This window comes from Diplotaxodon limnothrissa, linkage group LG18, assembly GCF_057381915.1.
Source record: "Diplotaxodon limnothrissa isolate DT_005_m linkage group LG18, D_limnothrissa_male_GT1.1, whole genome shotgun sequence".
Classification (NCBI taxonomy): Eukaryota; Metazoa; Chordata; class Actinopteri; order Cichliformes; family Cichlidae; genus Diplotaxodon; species Diplotaxodon limnothrissa.
Genome location: NC_140613.1, coordinates 18,363,247 through 18,385,718, shown reverse-complemented (window position 1 = coordinate 18,385,718; position 22,472 = coordinate 18,363,247). Strand labels below are relative to the sequence as shown.

The 22,472-nt window shown below is 42.5% G+C and overlaps 1 protein-coding gene across 1 annotated transcript in view; it reads right to left on the bottom strand.

Moving 5' to 3' along the window:
* The window catches only part of LOC146613413 (A-type potassium channel modulatory protein DPP6-like), a 96,996-nt gene extending 75,170 nt beyond the window's left edge, over window positions 1–21,826 (bottom strand). The window contains exon 1 of the mRNA XM_085376979.1: window positions 21,635–21,826. Coding sequence (XP_085233105.1) covers window positions 21,635–21,826 — 192 coding nt within the window. The remainder of the gene's footprint in view (window positions 1–21,634) is intronic.
* Window positions 21,827–22,472: the final 646 nt, after the last annotated feature.

The window sequence follows — 22,472 nt, the reverse complement described above, 5'->3', positions numbered from 1 at the left end:
CTTCTTCCTCAGAAGACTTAGAGACTTCCATCTGCCACTGAAGGTGCTCAAGAACTTCTACTCCTGCACCATCGAGAGCGTCCTGACGTCAAACATCTGCAACTGGTTTGGGAACAGCACCAAGCAGGACAGACGAGATCTGCAAAGGGTGGTGCGCTTGGCAGAACGCATCATTCAATCAGAGCTCCCTGACCTGCTGTCCATCTACACCAAGCGGTGCAAGTCCAAAGCTAGGAAGATTATGATGGACCTCTCCCATCCCAACAATGGACTCTTCTCACTGTTGAGGTCTGGGAAGCGCTTCCGCTCCCTTAAGGCCAAAACAGAGAGAATGAGGAGGAGCTTCTTCCCCCAGGCTATTCGGGCCCTGAACCAGGTGTAGGACTGGACTCTCCCAAACACGTCACTATAAGACTGGACTCTCACACACGTCACCACACGCACCACCACACATTTCCTATAATCCTATAATTCCTATAATTTATAATCCTTATCTTTATAATCTCTTCTGCTATTTGCACATTCTTTACTGTAAATTCCTAAGTTAATTTGTAAATTTTTGTAGTAAATTGTAAATATTGTAAAACTTTTCTTCTGTCATTTAATGGTCGGGCATTGTACAGCTACAAGCATTTCACCCCCATGTCATACTGTGTATGGTTGTGTGTGTGTGACAAATAAAATTTGAATTTGAATTTGAATTTGAATTTGAATTTATTACATTTGTTTTTAGGTATCTTAGACACATCTAACTGGAGCATTGTCATCAGTGTCTTAACCCGATATGTGAAAAGAGATCACAAGCGTTTCCCCTTTTATCACAGAGGCTTTTAGAGATTGTTCTAATTGGGGGGGGGGGGGGGGGGGGGGGGGGGGGGGGGGAAGATGCATATATAGAGTTGAGATCTGTTAGGTGGATATGAGCAAGAAATGCAAGAAAACAACGTCAACGAGGAAATAGCAGAGCTGTTCATTAAGAGCAGCACAGAGGCATCTGGCATCTATAAAAGAAAGAGAGAGACGAGCGGGGTGAGTCAGCATGCATTTACAAAGCATTAACCCATCTGCTGATCCAGTCTTCGTAAAGCAGACTTACGAGCCTCGTGAACTTTATGTGTTCTCATCAATGACTTACATGAGGGTCGTAAAATTAAGAGACGAAAAAAAAAGTTCCAAGTTAATGTTGCATTTTGGCAAGTTGTTATAGAAATTTGCTGATGATAAAGTGCTGCAGCAAGGGCAGTAACGAGGGGAGTAGTAGCAATGTGTTTGGATAAGGGAGTTACAAATCATCGAATAAACAAAAGCTGCAGGTGTAAAATAGCCTCTTTGTTGGGGCCAAAAGGAAATGATAATGACGCACGCATGCAGCGTGGGATGAATAATATATCAGTGCTGTTCTGTTTGTCTTGAGAAAGGAATCCTAGAGATTCAGGGGGAAGTGATCAAAAGCAAATTAGGAGTATGTGCTTAATCTTTATCCATTCAAAGTTTTTATTATCAGACTGCTCCACATCTCCGGAAGCTTCTGATTACTAAAAAGAAGAAAAAAAAAAAGAAAATTAGAATCTAGTTTAGTTTTTCATTATTTGCTCCTTCTTTCTTCATTAGTCTTCAGAGCCAAATTGGATATTTTACATACAAATACATACACCCACATGCTTTCACAGAGACTGAAAGCAAAGAAGATGACCACTATGAATAAGCAGAAAGCTTAACCAACTGAACAGTAGCCAATTCATTTGCAAATTTTTGCCTCCACATCTTTGGCAATAACATTTATTCCATTCACTTCCACTTCCATCATTGAGGCATTTTATTCTGAAATGTGCAGAAACATGCACACGCTGTCCTTTGTTAGTATGCAGAAATTTGCAGTAAAAAAGCACCAGATTCTAAGTGCAGACAATGCGATGACAGTATTACTGCTGCATGTATTCTGCCTTAAAACAAAAGTACTGCAGTTTGTGTATCTGAGGTTTGGATGTGAGTGTGAATGGTCTTAAGAGCTTGAAAAAAGAAGGTGACTGGACTTCTTTGAGTTCTTTGACACCTCTGCGGATACGGAGAGATCCAGGCATTTAACCCCTATGGGGGTAGTCCTCTTCGGAGGTGGTCGCTGATCTACCGTTGATCATGCACATCATTACATTATGGCGTGTGATTGACTATTAATCTAATACTTTGCCCCACCCTATCGTGTGACCTATTGAGGTCACCTGACGCAAGTTGTGAGAGGGGTTGAACTGCATGCGAAGGGATTTCAAGACTGCATTGCAGGTGGCTGAGAGCTGGTGCTACCTCTGTTCAATGACGGTCGTTCAGAATGGAACAGTTGCCCTCTTTTACTCCTCTTTCAAACCATCTGTCTGCTCAGTCCAAAGTTTGACCAATCTCATCTTCGAAAGAGTGACCTTTGTCCTTTAGATGCAGATGTACACCTGAGTCTCGTCTCATCAGTGTAGTGTGAAAGGGCGTAACCCGTCTCTCTCAATGTCAGCTTAAATCCAGCCAGCCTGCAGCTCTACATCTAAAGTTATATCAATCACAATGCATCCTACACGAGGCGTGAATTTAACCCTAAACGACCAAGGTTATCTTTACTGTGCCCCTAGAAGAAAGGTCGGGGGACTCGCAGAGTAATAAGATTCAGCCGCTGTGATACTTCTGGGACACTGAATGACAAGCGCAGTGATGAGGGCAAAAACTCATGGGTAGTGTTTGCAGGAGTTTATCTGATAGTAGCAGTAGCATCTATAAAACAGAGAAAACGCAAAAATATTGTGACAGCCTGCACACTGTCAGCTCTCTGTCGAGCTCAGCCTCTCCAGGGACCAAAACCATTTGTGCCAAATCCTGTCAAAGCAAATGCACATATAAGGCAACAAGCTAGTGACAAGGACAACACCCAAGGATGCCCGGCAAAATAAAGAGACGACAGACAGACTGTGTCTCTGTTGTTACCTCCTGCTTCCTGTGCCATGGCTTGAAAGTGAAACATATTGCACTGTTGAGCCCACACCTGTATGACGGTGTCATTAATGAATGCTGAACTGTTTCATGTGTCTGTTGAGGTCAGTAAGCATTTGATTAAAACTGGAAAAACGTATTAAAGGGACAGTTTTTCTTTTCTATTAAAGGAAGGAGGTTGTAAAGTTGAGCGGACGCTTAATCCAGAGCGAGCACACAGCGAAATGTTCAGCTTTGCCCTTTTCAGATTATCTCACTGTGCCCACAGTCGATTGCTACTAAAGGACACCATCGAGGTGGGGGTATAGCAAAAATGCTTCTTAGCAAAAAAGCTGATACTGCATGATGGGACTGAGGAAGCACTCTGTGCATTACAGTGCATCTTTTGCTTAACCACAATTAATGCCTATACACAGAGTGCCTTAAGAGATTTCTTTGCTGGACCCTGTGTGTCTGGTACTTCAGCTCGCTTCATGTAAAGTATGGCATCACGGGAAAAAACTATGTTGATCCGATAGAGTAATAAAAATGCCATAAACAGCAGTAACATTGACGTTGAAGTAACTAAAACAAAGTATGCTTAGTATAACTTTAAATAATCTGCAGTGTGGCGCAGATTAATCTGCACTTATCACAAAAAGTTGCCCTTCAGCCCTTCAGTGCTTAAATTTACAATACCAGACATTATCAGATGTGATGACTGTGATTTTTCTCCAAACTCATCCAATCTCAATAGCCACAACGTGGGCTATCATCTCAAGTGCTCATTATATCATCAGAATGGTTTAAAGCAAAATAAATACATTTTTAAAAAGCACTGACACGTTCCTCAACACTTTGTAATTTTCTTTGAACATGCCCATCGAGTGTTCCATAACTGACTGATTAAAAGCATAATTATAAATAAGAAACAAGACGTTAAACAAATTGAGCACTCACCCTCCACAGTCTCTCCACCCGCGACAACTTGCGTGTTTTCATCGTGGCGGAGAGGCGGAATATGTAGTGCCGGCGAGAGAAAGCAAGGACTGATGTGGATTTAAAGAGAGGCAGGGAATGATAACCTCATCATCAAAAAGACACACCTCACTTCTCATTGGGAATAAACCCACAGTCAGCATCTCTGGACTTTCACAATCCACGCATTAAGTTAAAGTGCGTGTGCACACAGTCGTTTGATGCCTGTGTGTGTGTGTTTGTGGGGGGGGAGTGGGTGTGTTTTGGCACAGACTTTTTCCACCTGAAACACTGCCCTGCTTTCTCAAGTATAGATCACGTCATCAAGGAAACCCCAGGAAGGCAACGAGAACCTGACACCTCTGCAGACACGCCACAGGAGGTCCTGTCAGATTACTGGGTGGAGATCTGCAAGAACGGGGTGCTGCTGATGGCCGCGCTGAACCCTGGAACACAACCTCTTCAAAAGAGTGAAGGATGAAGCCAGAGAGCTCTGCCCCTTCACAACAATCAGCACTGAACCACTTACCTGGGCCATTAGCTACATTTTGCTGTTCAGCACAGATCAGCATTACACACCACATGCGGAGCTGAGCCACATTATGGTGCTTTTTACCCAGGGTTGTTTATCCTGTCTCCCCTCCGCTTTTCTCCCAGGAGCACTTTACCCGAAATACAGCCTTTCTCAATTGATAAAAGTGCAGCTCATACAGCTGCAGGCTGGTGCAGACTCCAATTCCTTGCAGTTTTGGGAGCTTACATGAACTAATAATGTCTCAGTGAAGCTAATGTGTGGTATGGTATTCACGCTATCTGTGCTCTCCGTCTAATGTGACACTTGTGGACTGTCTCCTGTTTAAGAAAGATTAAACAACAAATCAGGCAGAAAGTGTTTCTATAAAAGAAATACTCAAGAACTACAAATTTCTATGGAAATCTTACGGAAATCAAAAGAGGTTTTAACTCATTCACTGCCATTGACGTCTATAGACGTCAATTGAAAAACTTACGTTGACTGCCATTGACGTCTATAGACGTCAATTACGTTTTTCAATGGGAGGGGCTAGAATACAACCTCGGGCAGCTTGTCAGTGAATATCAGACTTGCATTCATGGTATGTAATGACAAAATCGACCTGCAAGCTCGTTTTCTCCCTTTTTTTGGTCAAAACAGGCATTTTTGGTGGAACCCACCTCTCTTCTACAGCTGATTACTAAAGAATGGAAAATGGTAGAAACAAGCTTTTTTTTTGGATGAAAGAAGAGAGTCTGTTCTTCATTTTGGTAGGTTCAGCGTTTATATGATCATAACACACAGTTTTCTGTGGCTCTTCAAAAATGAGTAAAAATGCTCAAAAACCCTGGCAGTGGGGAGTTACCTGATTTGAAAATGGCTGGCAGTGAATGAGTTAAAAGACAAGATTATCTTTAAATATGCATTCTTTTTTAACTGTAAAAATAAGATATGTGAGCTGGATTTAACAAAAATATACATCACTTTTACTTTTAAATCTACAGTTTTCAAGTTGAGCTTTTGAAAAGAAAACAAGAAAGAACTTGCTGTTGCTCAGGTGAGGGTGCATTCGGCAATGTTTGCCATGTTTCAAATTGAAAATATCACTTAGCGACTTCCATTAAGCCTTAATCACTCAGACATGAAGACCAGTCTGCAACTCCCTACCAACCTCCAGTCTGGCTGGCGAGTGGTTGCTGGCTGTTGCTACTGTAGGTGAAATCTGTCACAAAAGAGGGCTCTGCACCATAAAACTACTTGTGGTTGTTTTGGTTGCTATCAGACGCTCATTTGTCTGCAAATACCTGCTAACAAGCCACTGAGCGGCAGTTAAACTTGTAAAAGTTCAGCACAAACCAGAAACAGAGAAGGTTCATCTTTAAAGTTGTGCCTACACTGCAGGAACAAACACATTTCAAGAGACGCAACTTTTACCTTGAAGGCAAACATGCGCCATTTCTGGTGTGAGTTGGACACCTTACAATTTCATTGCTGCTTAAGGAGTAGTTGACAAGTCTTTGTAGACAAGTCAGCAACTTCCATACAAACTATAGTAATAGCTAAGGACTTCATTAAATTGATGTAATTGGAGATTATGGAATTTCAGGAGCGGGACCACGCCTCCAAACACGCTCCTTCCAGTTGTCATCTATATAGGTTCCCCCAGTTCTGCAAGCTGTTCACGTCCAAGCATTCACCTTTATCTACTAAAATACTGTCAGACCTAAAATGAGGACGTGGGTCCAGCTAGTGAATGATCAATTTAACGTAAGACAAACAAGAAATCTCCACTGGTTAGAAACCACTCACCAGCCAGTTGAGGAAAGATCATTTTTCCACAGCAACCAGTAGTTGCCAGGATATCACCAACCAGTCTCTGAAACGCGACAGGACAGCGTTGTTCCAAACCAAACAACACAAGCTGTACATGTACTTGAAATGAAGCTGGCAACTTTTCAGTAGAACTTTAGCGCTTTGTCGCAAAGCTTCTAACTACACAGAGCGCTAAATTCTTACATGGTGAAGATTAAACACATTTAACATCGTTGCTGTCTCTAAAAACTAGAAACTGTTTGATGGTTACTCTATATGTACCAAAGATGGGAGCTGTGAACTTTCTGACCGGTGTCAGCATAAGACACAAGCAGCTGAAAGATACAGTAAAGACAGACCGAGTCTCTTCAGTGAAGCTGATCATGTGGTATGTTTGTCTGAACATGTCAGCGCATCATGGGGTCTTCCTGAACATGTTCAGCAATAAAAACTCTGTAATCCCACGATGCAACAGGCAATCTGGTGAGGGGAGGAACATCAATCATCCCGGTTCGGCTTTCCCGTCTTTGGTGAGGTACGATTTGACAGGCTGCCAGCTCCAAAATAGCGAATCACTCAATAGCGCTCCCCGTTCTTTCCACCTCCGCTATACCAAACAATCATTATCTCCCCCATCTCTGTTCAGCTCCACATGAGCTCCACACTGAACATCATCACATAAGTCAGAGCCCAACTCCCAGCTCAGGGAAAAAAACACAATCTTCTCCCTTATCCCTGGAGCACCAGGCCTCATTCAGACTCCTGGCTTTGAGGAGCAGGAGGGAAATATTGACCGGAGATGCTGATGTGCGGCCAAAGCTCCGCCATACAGAATGTAGCTGACAGAGAAAAAGCTCCCGACGGTGACAATGACCTACATATGCCTGTAGGCAAGGGGTAAGTTAGCAGGTAGACACACTCGCACAACAAGCTACGGCTTCAGAAGATGCAGCAAACAACACTGTGCTGAAACTGACCTGCAGCTTCCACGCTGAGATTTTCTAGCCAAAGTAACGAGGTATAAAACCCACCTTCATGGCAGGAGGGACAAAACTTTTCTCCCCTGTTGCTTGGCTCAAGAACAGAATGCACACAAAGGTCTGGCGAGGATGCGACATGGAAACCCTCATGTGTTATTCATCAGAAGACTAAACCAGAGCCCGGAGGCAGGAGAGAGCCCGCTTAGCTGCGGCATCATTTTGTGACTGAGCCAAGAGACTTTTATCACAGCAGACAGTTGGACTTGTTAAACAGGTGTGACTAACCAGATTCATAATAACAGGGTTGTTTTTTTTTAGATGTTTCCATGCCAGGGTCCGGGCATTGTGGGTGCTGATTCAATAACTGGCATGTCTGAATGCACATTAGCGCTTGCTGATGCTATTAGTTATACATCTGCTTTTCAAGCGGTGACAGTCAAAGTGTTTGAGGTGAAAAGGGGTCTGTTACCCACACGGGGCACCGGAGGGGTATAGAAGCATTTAGTGAGTAATTAACCATCACAAAAAAATACACGAGCAGACCTGGTTCACAGAAATAGTTTACATAAATTAATATTTTAAACACACAGAAAGAAAGACATTTTTTTAAGTGCTTCGAAATTTTTACCATTTATCAGTTTTATCTGTTTCTTTACCAAACATCATTGTACAAACACAAGAGCATCAAACATAAGGCCCGGGGGCCAAAATAGGCCTGGCGAAGACTCTAATTGGGTCCACCACACAGCATTGGAACAAGTGAAGGACAGCATGGACTTTACAGTTTAGAGTTTTACAGCTTTTCTTATTGATGAAGACCTCCCCCACAGCTATTTATACTACACCAAGGCAAGTAATAGATAAACAATTAAATGGCAGAAAAGTTTGTTTGTTTCTTTGTTTTTTACAATGTGACCACGGTAGGAAAACATAAAAAGGAAATTTTGGAATAATTAACAAAAAGCTTCAGTTTTAAAATTAGAGGAAAGTCTGTGTGATTATCCGACAGAACTTTCCCTAATTTTGCACATTTATTTCTTACAATTTAAGCCCAAAGACTTAAATGTTTAGGTAAATTAAACTGATCTAGCTCATTTAATACCAAAGTGGGCTAAATGTGTTCCAAAGTGTGAAATGAGATTGCCACCCCTGCACAAGAGCTTTCAGTTTGAAGAAATAAAGAACAATTTATAGAAAACTGCATTTCATCCAATAGATGGAAACAATCCAAAACAAAATGACGTATGTCTTGTGGTCCTGTTGGTTTTCCCCTGTCTCTGCCATCATGCTGTCTTCGTGTCTCGGTGCTAGTCATAAATCTTTTGTTACTCTCTACTTTGCTTTGAAGGTTAGTTTTCTCACGAGTCTCGCTCTAGTTTTGTTTCCTGCTCTTTTCCCTCCTGCGTGATTGTCTGTCCCGACCTCATTAGGTTCACCCCTGTCTTGTTTCCGCCTGTGTCGAAGCAACTGTCACCACTGCGTGGATACAGCTGGGTCCATAAGGATTTAAGGACAATGACATTTTTGTAATTTTGCATCTGTGCACCACCAGAGTGGATTCCAAATCAAACGGTCAACGTGCGAGGGAAGAGCTTTAACAAACTGGAATTACATCTTTATACATATCCTCATACATTTCCAGTGGCTCGTGATTAAATGCACAATTGACTGACAAGCGGTTTCATGGTCAGGTGAAGCCTGTTCCCTCATTATTTTTTCACAAATTAAGGAAATAAAACTGTTGAATTTGCATTTGGCAGCTACAGTTTTGACTAAACCTCTCAATATGAGGTCCAAAGAGATGTTGATGCAAGTAATATGCGCCATGTATTGGTTGGAAAATGGATGACCCCAGAATCTTTCTTTGATTTAGAAAAGCAACTATGTAACAACAAGTCATGAGCACTCTCGAGGAGTAAGGAGTGTCATTGTCAAAGTATGCAATCAAGAGATATCTTCATGAAAGCAAACTTTACAACAAAGTGCAAACCACTAGTTACACTCAACCTTGCCAACAAACATCTAAAAAACATCTGCAACAATTCTTTGGACAGATGAAACCAGGATTAACTCGTACCACAACAATGTGAAAATGCACTGTGGTGGCGCACTGAGGCAAAATGAGAAAAACTGTGCCACTATCCAAACACTTAATTGTTCATGCTGCTCTCTTCTCCTTTCTCTTTGTCTGATTATCCTCTCTTGTTTGCCAACCTGCTTTGCTTGCCTGTGTCCTGCTTTCCTCTTGTTTGCTTCCACTCGTCTCTGTTATTTCTTTGAGTTTAGTTGAATTTTTCCTCCCCCCGTGGATTTGCGGATTCTCCTGTCAGCTTTGTGCAGCTGTTTTTGTTAGCAAATCATTTTTCTTTCTGTATGCTGACACTCCACATATTGTATTTGAGCAGGCATTCCATTACGGTGCAGAAACATTTTATAGATGTCTGTCTTTATGACAACTGTAATTTTATTTCTTTGTTCTTACTTAATAACTTCACCCATACAAACTGTGTAAGTTGTGCATTATTCGGAGTGTTGTGGCTGTGGTGATTGGCAGGTTTGGGGGCTGTTTCATCTCATCCAGTGTTCTGCTGTACTGTAAGTCTCTCTAAAGAGGCGATTGCTTGGTTTCCCCACTAAGTACATTTTGTTTTGATCCTGTTTCTTTGTTGCTAGCCACAGTGATAATGGATGTACCTTACTAACTGAGCTACGGTGCCACTCTGTGGGTTTTTGTCACTCGTGACATAAACAACAAACAAACAAAGACACGAGAAAGGCTCAACTAATGATTTGTTCTCTTCGTGTATCTTTTGACGACCGATACTTTTGCTATGATGTTGCTAATTGCTATAACTTGGTTTCAGTTTGGAATACTAATACATATTTCATGACGCTGTAGTGAATGTGACGAAGCCTGTGAGCTCATTCAGCAGGTAATTGTAGCTGCAGTGCGTCATACACCCTAACATCCTAGCCTCATATCCTGAACATACACTCTCAACTTGGCAGCCTTTTCTAACCCATTAAAACTTAGACTAGTTTCTACTTTCATGAAAATTATGGGAGATGTAAATAATACAAATTGGACCATGAGTTTGCATGGGTTAAACTGGAGAATTTCCCATTTTTCCCTGTGACATCGGTGTGACTGCTTCCCTCCATGTCTGCCAACCTGCTGTTTTAACCCACTCCATCACCCCAGCAAACACCTGGAGGGGGAAGGTGCTGCCTAGTCACCACTCCTCAGTTTCTGTGTGATCACATTTGAGCTAGATGCGACACTCGGACTCTCTTTCGCTGCTGTAGTAAAATGTATTACTTCAAGCATAAAGTTGTTTGACTGAATGAAACTTTGGTGCCTGCCATCTTTACACCAATCTTCCGTTTCTCACACAGGCTGTCAGGCAGCAGCGATGCTACAAAGCCACAAAATGATCATGGAGACAGCTAATAAAGTCGCAGCATCGGCAGACAGACCTAAACATCAACAGGAATCATATTAGCATCGCTATTTCTATTTCTCCACAGTGACACAGCTACTACAGATGCATTAGGTCCAACTCGTGTCTGCTGCTGGATATCTCTAGGATTTATCACGCTGTGATGTGACCTTGTAAACTTTGCTTTTATTCTCAAATGCCCTGCACACGTGTGTGTGTGCTTGTGTCTGTATGACAGTTAAATTAAGTGCTTGTACCCCTGTGTGAGTGCTTGCTTGTGTGCATGTCTCTCAGGAGTGTGTCGCTGCTGTATCATGGCAGGGTCGATAAGAGAATCTGCCCGTGTGACACAACAGATTACTGCTGCCTGGTCTCAGCCCGGAAAACGACTGCGAGAGGACTCGGGAGAGATGGCAGCGGGGCTTCGTCGCTTTGAGTCGAACTGACTGAAGTGCTGTAGGAGAAATCTCCTCCACATAGTTCATATTTATGTGCGCATTGCTGTTAGATTTATACCTCTGATTTGTTCTTGTTTTGTCTGAATCAAACAATTTTAAGCATGAAGCGCTGCTGCAGAGGCACAGATGAGTTTCAGTTAAATAAAGGAGGGCTGTTTTCAAAAATACATGAATGGAGCTTGTTGCTACTGCAGAAAATACCCACACAGAAGCACCTGTCAGCCTCTGATTTAACTCCAGAGAGGATATGGCAATTTGATCTTTCACAGCCTTGAATTAAATGTCGCAATCAAGTGAATCAACTGATAACTGGCAGAAAAAGTCTTAATCAGTGTCTTAGCAATTTCTTAATGTGAAGTGATGACCGTACAACCTTTTCAAACCTTACGAGAGGTGACATTTTCACCCTCTTCTCAGATGAGACACCATCAGGTGTGCCAGCTTTTTGATAACATTTATAGAAGCAGTGCGAGGTAAAATAAAAATTGCCTTTGGTGGTACATAAATGATCTACTACTCACTACACTGGCTTGGCTATTAAATCTTTGAGTTTGTGTTAACTACAACCAAAGCCTCACTTATCCACTGCACTGTTGATGCCTTCACCATAGCGTAGAGCTGGTGCATTGATTGGAACACAACAGTCTCTAGTGGCAAAACAGACACAGTGCAAGGAAAAAGCCATAAAAATGGTCTCCAGCATCTAAAATGTCAGTGAAATGACACTGCCTACTGCACATGACCTTTATTTTTTCAATAAACTGTGAAAAATAGAGTAAAGCAAAGCAGGAGGAAGAAAACTGACTGTTTTAAAAGGAGTTACTCTGGTGATTATCAGCTGCACACCTAATAAAGCTCATCCTCAAAACAAATCAGTGAGAATGCTGCCTCCATTTATAAATATGAAGCACAGGAGAAAAGAAAATGGGACGCAAGACAGGTTAAGAGACGGTTATATTTAGCTGCATTCTCGTGTAATTCTTAAACACTGCAGGAATCTTTAAGATCCAGAGTGACAGTGCACAATGTGCTTTGAAGTAGCAGCCAAGAAAGGTGTGATTTAAGTCTACGAACAGTGAACATCCATGTGCACACCTGTGTGGATCAGCGCGCTTGTATTCAAATGGTTTCCCCATGTAATGGTCCGCAAGAGGATGTAGAAAGCCATAGCCCCGTCCCCCAGGGCATGAAGCAGGCATGGAGGAGATCCAGGCCCCAGACATCCAGAGGCCCCAGAGTGTGAGAGCCCAAGGAGGACCACCGGAGGGGCATCCGTGCCACCCTCATGGGAAGGGCTGAGGATCCCCAGACGAGGGGTCTGTCTGTCCTGCGTGCTGCACAACAATATTTAGTATTTAGTATTTACTGCTGTTTACACTTAGCTAGATTAATGCGATGGTGTTGTGTTTAGTATATTGCTTTGGTTTTTTTTTTGCTTGTTTTCTATTCTTCTTCTCTCAACAGGTGATCCAGGAGATTTTTTTATTCTTTTTTTCCCCCTTTCTCACTGTCTCTCTCCCCTTCTGTTTTTCTTTTCCTTCCTCTTTCTCTCTCCCTTTCCTATCCCTCACTCGCGTCTGTCCCGTCTGTAACAATTGAAAATAAAATAAATAATAAAAACAAAGGTCGATCAAATGGACCAATACGGCAATGCCATGATGATCCATTTGGCAAAATAAATCCATTGGGTATCCTTGTTGGTCTTCAGAAAACAATTCTGACGGTTAAAGAACCAAATGGGACAGGCAAAAAAAAAAAAAAGATCCAGAGTGAAGTTGCATCTGAAGAGTGAGATAATCCCCTGTGACGTGAAGGAAGTGAATGTGACCGCCATTATTAAGCTGACGATCGCAAATGAAGGTAGACAGATGGAGTGATTTTCTTTTTTCTGTATTTGCATCTATATTTAATCGGCTTCGGTAAATTTCAACTACGCAGACTGTAATTAAAGAAAGCGACAAAACGGTGTTCGAACACCACTGATTACAAAATACCCACGTGGAGGCCTAATGACAGCTGATGATATGTTTACTTCACGTGATCTTCAGAGCAGAAAATCTACCACGAGAGACTGAAGCTCAGCATCATCACGGCGTAATAAGGCCTCTCTCTCTGTTTAAACACTGACTAATACTCGCTGTCAGCTTTTGTAATAATACAGTAAATCATCAGGAGGAAGAGGGACAGTCAAACAGCGAGGCAGCAGTCAGCTGATGTGCCGCTGACAGGTCTGTAGAGGTGGTGCTGGGGGAGGGCAGGGCGCGAAGGGATGATCGATGGGGTGTCAACAGAGCGTTGAGGTGCCGGGGAGAGGAATGGATGACCCGTTGAGATGCCCTCTGGGAACAGAGGAGCTAAAAAAGCAAACAACAACAGCAACAAAAAAAAAGGCTGATGTCGAATATGTCTGTCAATGGCGACCTGGTGCAGAAACCAGAGTGGAGGCTTGTATTCATTGAGAGTCAAAGGGGAATTCATACTTTTTTAACAAGAAGGAAAATTAACATCGTGGTGATGATGATGGACACAGTATGCTGGTATGAGCGGAGGATATTCAGGTTGCGATGTGAGAGCTGCGTCATCTCCAGATGGCAGTCAGAGCCACCAGCGAGCAGCAGCGTGTGTGTTCCCAGAGCTTACAGCCTCACCCTCTCCACCTTTGCAACCATGGCAACATCGAGCATGAGGTCCTGCCGCGGCTGCTTTGTTGTCCTGAGGGGAGGAGCTGCGCTGGGTGACAGCATGTCTGCCTTCTGTGCTCTGCACTGCACACTGGTTTAAACGTACAGAAACCAAGCACTGGCTTGTTTTTTTCCACATGTGATATTTACTTTCATGCTGTTTTACCTGATTTTATACTTAACTATTAATTACTATAATTCAACAGTACAAGCCACTTCATTAGGTACGCTTTGCTAGTACTGGGTTGGATCACCTTTTGTCTTTAGAAGTACCTTAATTCTAGAATATTCCTCAGAGATTCTGACCCATGTTTGGTATTATGAGGCTCAAAGCATGCCGTGAAAATATCCCCCACACACCATCATCCCACCCCCACCAGCCCCACCACCGACATCTTCAACATCTCTCTGAGCAGTGCCGTTGTCCCCACGTGCTTCAAGGCCACCACCATCGTCCCCGTGCCCAAGAAGTCTTCTGTGTCCTGTCTCAATGACTACCGCCCTATCGCACTTACACCCACCATCATGAAGTGCTTCGAACGGCTCGTCATGAGACACATCAAGACCCTGCTGCCCCCCTCACTGGACCCAATGCAATTTGCATACCGCCATAACCGCTCAACGGACGACGCCATCTCCACTGCACTCCATCTTGCCCTGACACACTTGGACAAGAAGGACTCACACGTCCGAATGCTGTACATAGATTTCAGCTCAGCATTTAACACGATCATCCCCCAACAACTGATCGGAAAGCTGAGCCTGTTAGGCCTGAACACCTCCCTCTGCAACTGGATCCTGGACTTTCTGACCGGAAGGCCTCAGTCAGTACGGATCGGGAACTGCACCTCCAGCACCACCACACTGAGCACTGGGGCCCCACAAGGCTGTGTGCTCAGTCCTCTGCTGTTCACACTGCTGACTCATGACTGTGTAGCAACACACAGTTCAAATCACATCATTAAATTCGCTGATGACACGACCGTGGTGGGTCTCATTAGCAAGAACGACGAGTCAGCGTACAGAGAGGAAGTGCAGAGACTAACGGACTGGTGTAAGGACAACAACCTGTCTCTGAATGTTGACAAGACAAAAGAGATGGTTGTTGACTTTAGGAGGACACGAGGCGACCACTCACCGCTGAGCATCAACGGCTCCTCTGTGGAGATCGTTGACAGCACCAAATTCCTGGGCGTACACCTGGAGAAGGACCTCGGCTGGTCCCTCAACACCAGCTCCCTGCACAAGAAAGCCCAACAGCGTCTCTTCTTTCTGAGAAGACTGAGAAAGGCCCGGCTTCCACCACCGATCCTGACCACCTTCTATAGAGGAACTATTGAGAGCATCCTGAGCGGCTGCATCACTGTCTGGTTTGGGAGCTGTGCCATATCAGACCGCAAGACCCTACAGCGGATAGTGGGAACAGCAGAGAAGATCATCGGGGTCTCTCTACCCTCTATTGAGGACATCTACACCACACGCTGCATTCGCAAAGCCACCAGCATTGTGGCTGATCGGACACACCCCTCTCACACACTCTTTACACTCCTGCCATCTGGAAAAAGGTACCGAAGCATTCGGGCACGCACATCCAGACTGTGCAACAGCTTTTTTCCACAAGCCATCCGTCTCCTCAGCAAAAAGGGACTGACTGATAAACACGCACACACACACATACACTAACATTATCACTCAGCTTAACCCAAATACCTCAAAACATTGAGACTGGACTGACTAACCAACACAAGCGCAAACACACTGACCTACACCACCAAACCATCGCACACACCAACCTGTAAATGCTCTTTTGCACAATATTATTACTAGATATATTATATATTATTATTTTTTTTGCACTAACTTGTCTTGTAGCACCTTGGTTCCTGGAGGAACGTTGTTTCGCCTCACTGTGTATTTTTAAACTGTATATGGTTGAAGTGACAATAAAGTTGAACTTGAACTTGAACTTGAACTAAGCTGTTGATATAAGGCAGGATTGATCTTATCTTGTTGTTTATGACCAATTCTGACTCCACCATCTGATTGTCACAGCAAAAGTTGACTCATCGGTCCAGGAAACACTTTTGCCAATTTAGGTGAACCTGTGCGAATTTTAGTTTCAGTTTCCTGTTCTTAGCTGACAGAAGTGGCACCCAGTGTGGTTCAGACCATTCTTGGGGGTGGAAATGAGCAATTTCTGACCAGCCAGTCTGGCACCAGCGACCACGATCTGTTCAAAAGTACTTAAATCACCATTTGGATGCTTGGTGTCTGCTTTTCTACATGCATCGAGTTAGTGCCATGTGATTAGCTGAATGGATTAGGAGCAGGTGAACAGGTGTACCTAATAAAGTAGCTGGTGACTGTACAACCTTATTGTTATCTTTTGCAGAACCTCTTTTTCTCATTTATTTAATTGCATCTCAGCACAAATTTCTTCACCATTTCTTTTAAGTCATTTTTTACTCGTCTGTGTTTCTGTTTTTATTTAATATTTAGTATTTAGTATTTTATTGTTATTTTAGGATAGGATCAGACTTAGCTGTACACCACATGCCTGATTCTAACTGTACTTAGTACATAGACAGTGGCTAAAGTGCCAGAAACATCCCTCACGGAACAATGGAGACCAAAAACAGCTAAAAGAGAAAAATATGATGACAAATATATTTCTGAAAAATAATGTAAAGACAAAATATTTTTCACATAAGCTAATAAAACAAACCAGATTACATCAAGTTACTGTGTTTATCTTTGTGGTATTAGAGTGAAACTGTAACAGGTTGAAATGCGACTGTAATATCGCTTGATCAATACACAACTATAACGCCATCTTCTGTCCACCCAGGTGGGAAAGAAACTGAAAAATAGTCTTAATGTTTTCACAGTAGCTTTAATTTCAATTAAGTTCTAATTCTGCATCACCGGCTCACAAAATATTGAACTCCAGCTGCTTCATTAAAAGCTCTACAAGCTTATAAAGACAAAACTAAGCAACCTACAATCCGCTATGAACGCACACAGGGCAACAGTTCATGTTTTCCCGCACTTATATGTCTCATGCAATGATTTTTCCTCTCATACAGCATAATTATGATTACAGGAATAATCACATAATTATTAAAAATTAGAGCGTGTGCTTGCGTCTTGATTGTTTCCTTTGAAGCCTAATGTGGTGGCATCCAGACAAGAGAATTTCCTGGCATAGCTCCTCATATAAAATATTTGTTCGTGGAAGTAATGGGAAGTAGATTTTTTTTCCGTTTTCCATCCTTAACATTCACATCTGGCTTTCTGCACTGATGAAAAGGGAGCTTGCCTCAGGATTCGTGATCATTTTGGATTAGCATGCCAAGTAACAAATCCGGTGGCATCCTTCAGTAAGCAGTCGTCATCTGAAGCACACAGTTAGCCTTTCCTCAAAGATAATGAGGACAGCCTAACGCATCTCATTGCTCTCTTTCTTTTATCTGGCTGCTCTTCTTGAGCTCCGTCTGGCTGATTTATCTGAGCTCTGGACCTCAAAGGAAGCACAGAGCTAAACGAAGACTTGGGAACCGGGCCAAACTGTCTTACTCAGATCTGGAGTATGTCTAAGCAGAAGGCACAGTTAAGGGGACGCATGAGGACAGGCTGCGAGTTTGCGTGCGTGTTCGTGTATGTATAAGCCCTGGGCAGTCTATCCAACATGAATTCAATTTTAAGTCACACAGCAAAGGTGATTTATGATTCATTCCTTTTGAACATCAATTTCCTTCTGATTCAAAACAGAATCTGAAAATTTAGTGCTCAGGGAATTTTTCCTCAGATAAAACCTTCCGAAAGGAAACTTAATTAAATTAATTAAAAGAGGATATGTAGTGTAATGATGCTTTCAATGCTGAAGAGCTGGCAGTGTCCTGAAATACAATGGGTTCACTACAAACAAACTCCTGTAATTACTAAAGGGAAATCAGAGAGCTCAGAGCTCTTTGTGCTTGTCCCCAGAGATACAGCCTGCCCACTTTGCCATTTCAAAAATGCTTCTTTGGCCCTCAGGGACGCCATCACACCATCTCTTTGTCATAAGGGCATATTACATATGTGTAAAAAGAGCTAATTAAAAGTAAAATGAAACCACATTTTCAGCATACTTCGGTTGATTTTAAAAGCGGAAGCCCAGACCGAGATCGAAATATTAATGCATTATAGAGCAGCGTGCTATTCTGAGATTAAGGTGGCCCTGTGGGAAATGAGCTTTTCACTAATGACTAGTACTTATAGTCAGACATGAATACAGCTGTCATTGTAATTAGCAGCAGGAGGTCTGTTTTTAGCTATTTTGGGGATAGAAACGATGGGAATCAGTAGGATTTTGTGGCTTTTATTCAGTAAAATGTTCAACTTATTTAGAAAACTGACAGCCTTCATCACCAAATCATAAAATCTAGATTAGAGCTCCATAAAAGGATCATGAGAAGTTAAGCCCTGGTATAAATGGAGGTTGACTTTGTCCTTCGTTTGTAGTTATACATTTTTAAGGCTTACTCATTACATCAGATGATGCTTATTACAGCTGAAAATGAACCATAAGCATGGCCTCTAGTAAATCATTGATCACAAGAATTTAGATTTGATGTCTTTTTTAAAGGAAACGAGAAGGAAATGTTAAAGAGAGCAATATTTTTATCACGTGGCTCTTTATAAATCTGGGCTACTTTAATTCACAATGATTCTTTTTCATATTTGTTCGTATAAGGTTTTGTCACTTGTCTTAAGGTCTCTATAAAAAAGGGTAATTCAACCACCTCCTCTTTATTTGTCAAAGAAAAACAGCATGAATATTGTTTTTATTACTCGATATGTTGACTGTGAGTCACATGTCATTATTCCAGATCACAGGGCGAGACACAAGCAAAAAGAGATGTGGGTTTTTTTTTTTTTCTGTTATGTAACCTATAAAGAAAATGTCAATACAGGCCGAGTCATGAATGTGTCTCCAGGCTCCAGCCTTAAGGCAAAATGCTACCCTGTTTCACCTTTATATCCAACAGTTAATTAAGATGTTCACAGGCCTCTATTTACAGTAAAGGGTAATGAGGAGGAGAACGAACTACTGCTGATATCTCCCTAGGTGACGTAAACTCTACCATGAAACACTGACACACAGTGCAAAGCGAGAATTAATCTCATCTCACACACACACACACACACACACACACACACACACACACACACACACATAGCTCTCCGACAAACAAAGATGCAGTGCCTGCATTTCGCGAACCCAAGAGCTCAGAAGAACACAGCAGCAAACAAATGAAACTGTTGTTTACAAAAAATGTAATTCTTTGTGCTTTTCATTAACTCAGAGTAAACTCTCAGACGCACGAGTGTTCACTGGTAAATATTTGGATGAATGAAATTAAATTCACGAATGTCCGATTCAGTTGTTTGCTTCTTCCGTCTGCAAAATAAAGGAGAACAACAACAGCGCGGGAAAACTTTTGCCAAGGAGGGAGGGATTGGAAATTGTACTTCTTGAAATGGTCTCCCCATCTCTTGAGGCAAAAGGCAATTTCATGCTCCAGCACGACTCAGAGAGACATTGGGACTAAAGGTGACCTCAAGGTTAATAGTGCAAATGTAATAAATTGGAAATCTTGCAGTACAATAACAACTTCTGACTTAACGGGTAAAATGATGTCTGTTTGTTAAGAAAATCGTGACTGTCAAGTCGCCAGAAAAGAATTATCCATAAAAATGAGGTAATAAGCTTAAAGGAAGCAATGGTAGGTTATTTCTTTTTGTCCAGACGCGTATAGGACACAGCCAGAGGACTATACCTCTATTTCCTGCAGAAAACAAGCAACACATTTCCTAACAACTCTGTCTTTGTGCAGACAGAATGTGAGATTCCAGCCAATCTGAAACCTTCTGTGAGTTTTCGCTATTTGGTGGAAGCATGGCTGATGCTACATAGCTAGATGGATATGAGTCTTCTTAGGCTGAAAAAAAGAGAAACCAGTAACACAAATGTTGTTTAGGGGACAAAATTGTCTGAGAGCTCTGCACTTCATGTTGTGTTTGTTTTCACAAATGAAAACAGAATGACACAAACACTTTGTGTTTTCGCCATAAATGAACCAGGATTCTTTTGCTTGTTAGGTGATTGCATAAACCACTACAGTTTGGAGGTACTGGGTGCTGTCGTCTCTAACAGGCACAAAGTCCAAATAGCCATCTTCTAATCTAATAGAGAAAGGCTGAAGTAGAGCATTTTGGTTTTTGTATGAGAAGCAATTTCACGTCATGGCTACAAGCAGACAAACAGTGAACTAATAAAAAGCATTGTGATGATGTACCTGTCATTAAATCTAAAAAGCACAGAACAAAGCCAAACACAATCCAGCAGGACTGAGCAGAAAAGCCATTCCAACAATGTTTCATAAACTGAGCCTTCTTGTTATTTTTTCCCATATAGTACCACCTATCCAGGACTGGTTCTTGCTACTGCAGTGCCTTAGGAAACATTTAAACTCAACCTTGGATTAGCTGGTGTGTAACAAATGATTTAACTGCAAAAAGTGTGTGAGTGTGACAGGTCATCTGACTAATGTGTAAAAAATAAATAAATACAGACTGTGTTTTAATTCTATCCGCATTGAGAATATTTAATGATTATTAATAACTCTCTCTGCTGAAACCCTCCTGATGATTCTGCAGCTGTAAGTAACCCCATGAAGCTGCGATTATTGGATGAACTTTAAGGAAAGACTCCAATAAACAGCTGTAAGCAGCAAGCATCGCCTTCAGATTCCCCTGGGTTACATTAAATATTCGTCAAACTTATTAATAACCTGTTAAGACAGTTCTGGCTGTGCACCCGTCTGTGTGTCTAGATCACTGCAGCCTGACAGTAATATTTTGTTCAACTTTTAGATCCTAGTTCCCCGCTACAGCCTCTCTTTTGTAAAACCAACAATCCGACTTCTACAGGCAATCTGAGGAGTCGCCTGCACCCACACTGCAATTTATCACATGTGGCTTCAATTTATAATGCTGCAGGGAACATCTGTATGCGTAGCTTCCTTTTAGATCAGCTGTTTACTGTGACCGGTGTCTTTAACAGTGCTTGGGGCACATTAGTGGCATATTTTTAAGGTTGAACTATAATTTTACAAAATATTTCTTCCTCTCCTTTGCGTCCCTTGTGCTGTTGAGGCTCCAGGCAGCTGCCTCGTTGAGCTGGCCCTCAACTTATCCATCAAAATCCACAGTGAGAAATTTCTAAATGCTAAAGGCTTGTGTGTGTGTTTGTGTGTTGGGAGGGGGATTAGGGTCATGGTTGGGCCAAACACCCTCTTCATGAACCTCTCAAAAATGGGTCAGACGCTTATGTTTTGTCACTTTCTATAACCACAACACTGCTGTGGTGCTGTTTGCAGTTTCAGCACCACGGTCAGCACCATGCAACCCATCAGCGGCTCTCTGCAGACAGATATGAAACATATGGAGCAGAAAGTGTTGATTTTTAAGTCAAATCATCATCACGGTCACCTGAAGCACGTCGAGCTTTAATGCTACCATTGCTAGTAGTGGAAGAGATGAATGTTTTTTAAAAAACACTGCAACACAAGCAGAAGCAACATAATAATGGAAGACTGCGGCTGCCACAGAATAGAAACCAAGCTTTTGAAAGTTTCTTCAACATCTTTTAAAAGTGAAAGCTTCAGGGAGGCCTGTTGGGGTCTGAATGAGAGTGTTTGAAGAATTACTGTCCAAAATGTGCATAATTGTGGCTTTATGCATGCAAACAACAAAGAAAAAACTCATTTCTTACGTCCTCATCCTCCCGCAGGCATTTTTTGCGGTACTGGACGTGAGGTCTCCCATCGAGGAGTTGCTGAGGGGTCTTCGCTGCGTTTTCCTCGTCTGCAACCTGTCCACCAAGAAGGTGGCTGGCCTCAGGTAGGTGCGGAAAGGAATTGGTGGTATTGATCTTTCCGGTGAATCTCTGGTACAGCGAAGCCATAATACTGGTCCGGTTCAGATAAAAAAAAAAAACAACAAAAGCAACTTACAGCATGTCAGAGTCACAAGCAGGTCTCGTCTGATTGTGTGGCTTGGACAGTCTGTTTGGTTTATTTGCGCTTCGAAGAGAACCGATGGCAGGCAGCCAGCTTTCACCTCCGGGATGGAGCAAAAAAAAAAAGAAAAAAGGACGAGGTGAAGACACTTGGCTAGTAAATAAGCATCTGTGGATAGTGTGGATGACTCACGGCGTTGGAGTGTTAGACCAATATAAAGCCGGATCATTCGCAGCCGTGTCCTTTTAGCTTTGCCCAGGCGCACGGCAGACTGGTGGGCTGTAGGTGTCAATAGTTGCTCTCTTCTGTATTCACGACACGTTGTCTCCCCTCTTCAGTTTCCTGATGCCTCCTTTCAGAGAGATGGCAGGCGGATGCGCTGAGTTTCCATCAGATATTCGATCATCCAGATGACTCCGAGTGATTGTCCACCTCCCCCCGTCCAAAAACAAACAAAAACAAACGAGCAACAGATACTGATTCGACTCTTCCGGCTATGTGTATACCGGACTGACCTCACATATGAAAAGTGTGAAGGACGCAGAGAGCCCGACGGTACTCACCGCAGACGCGCTCTGCATGTGAAGTGAC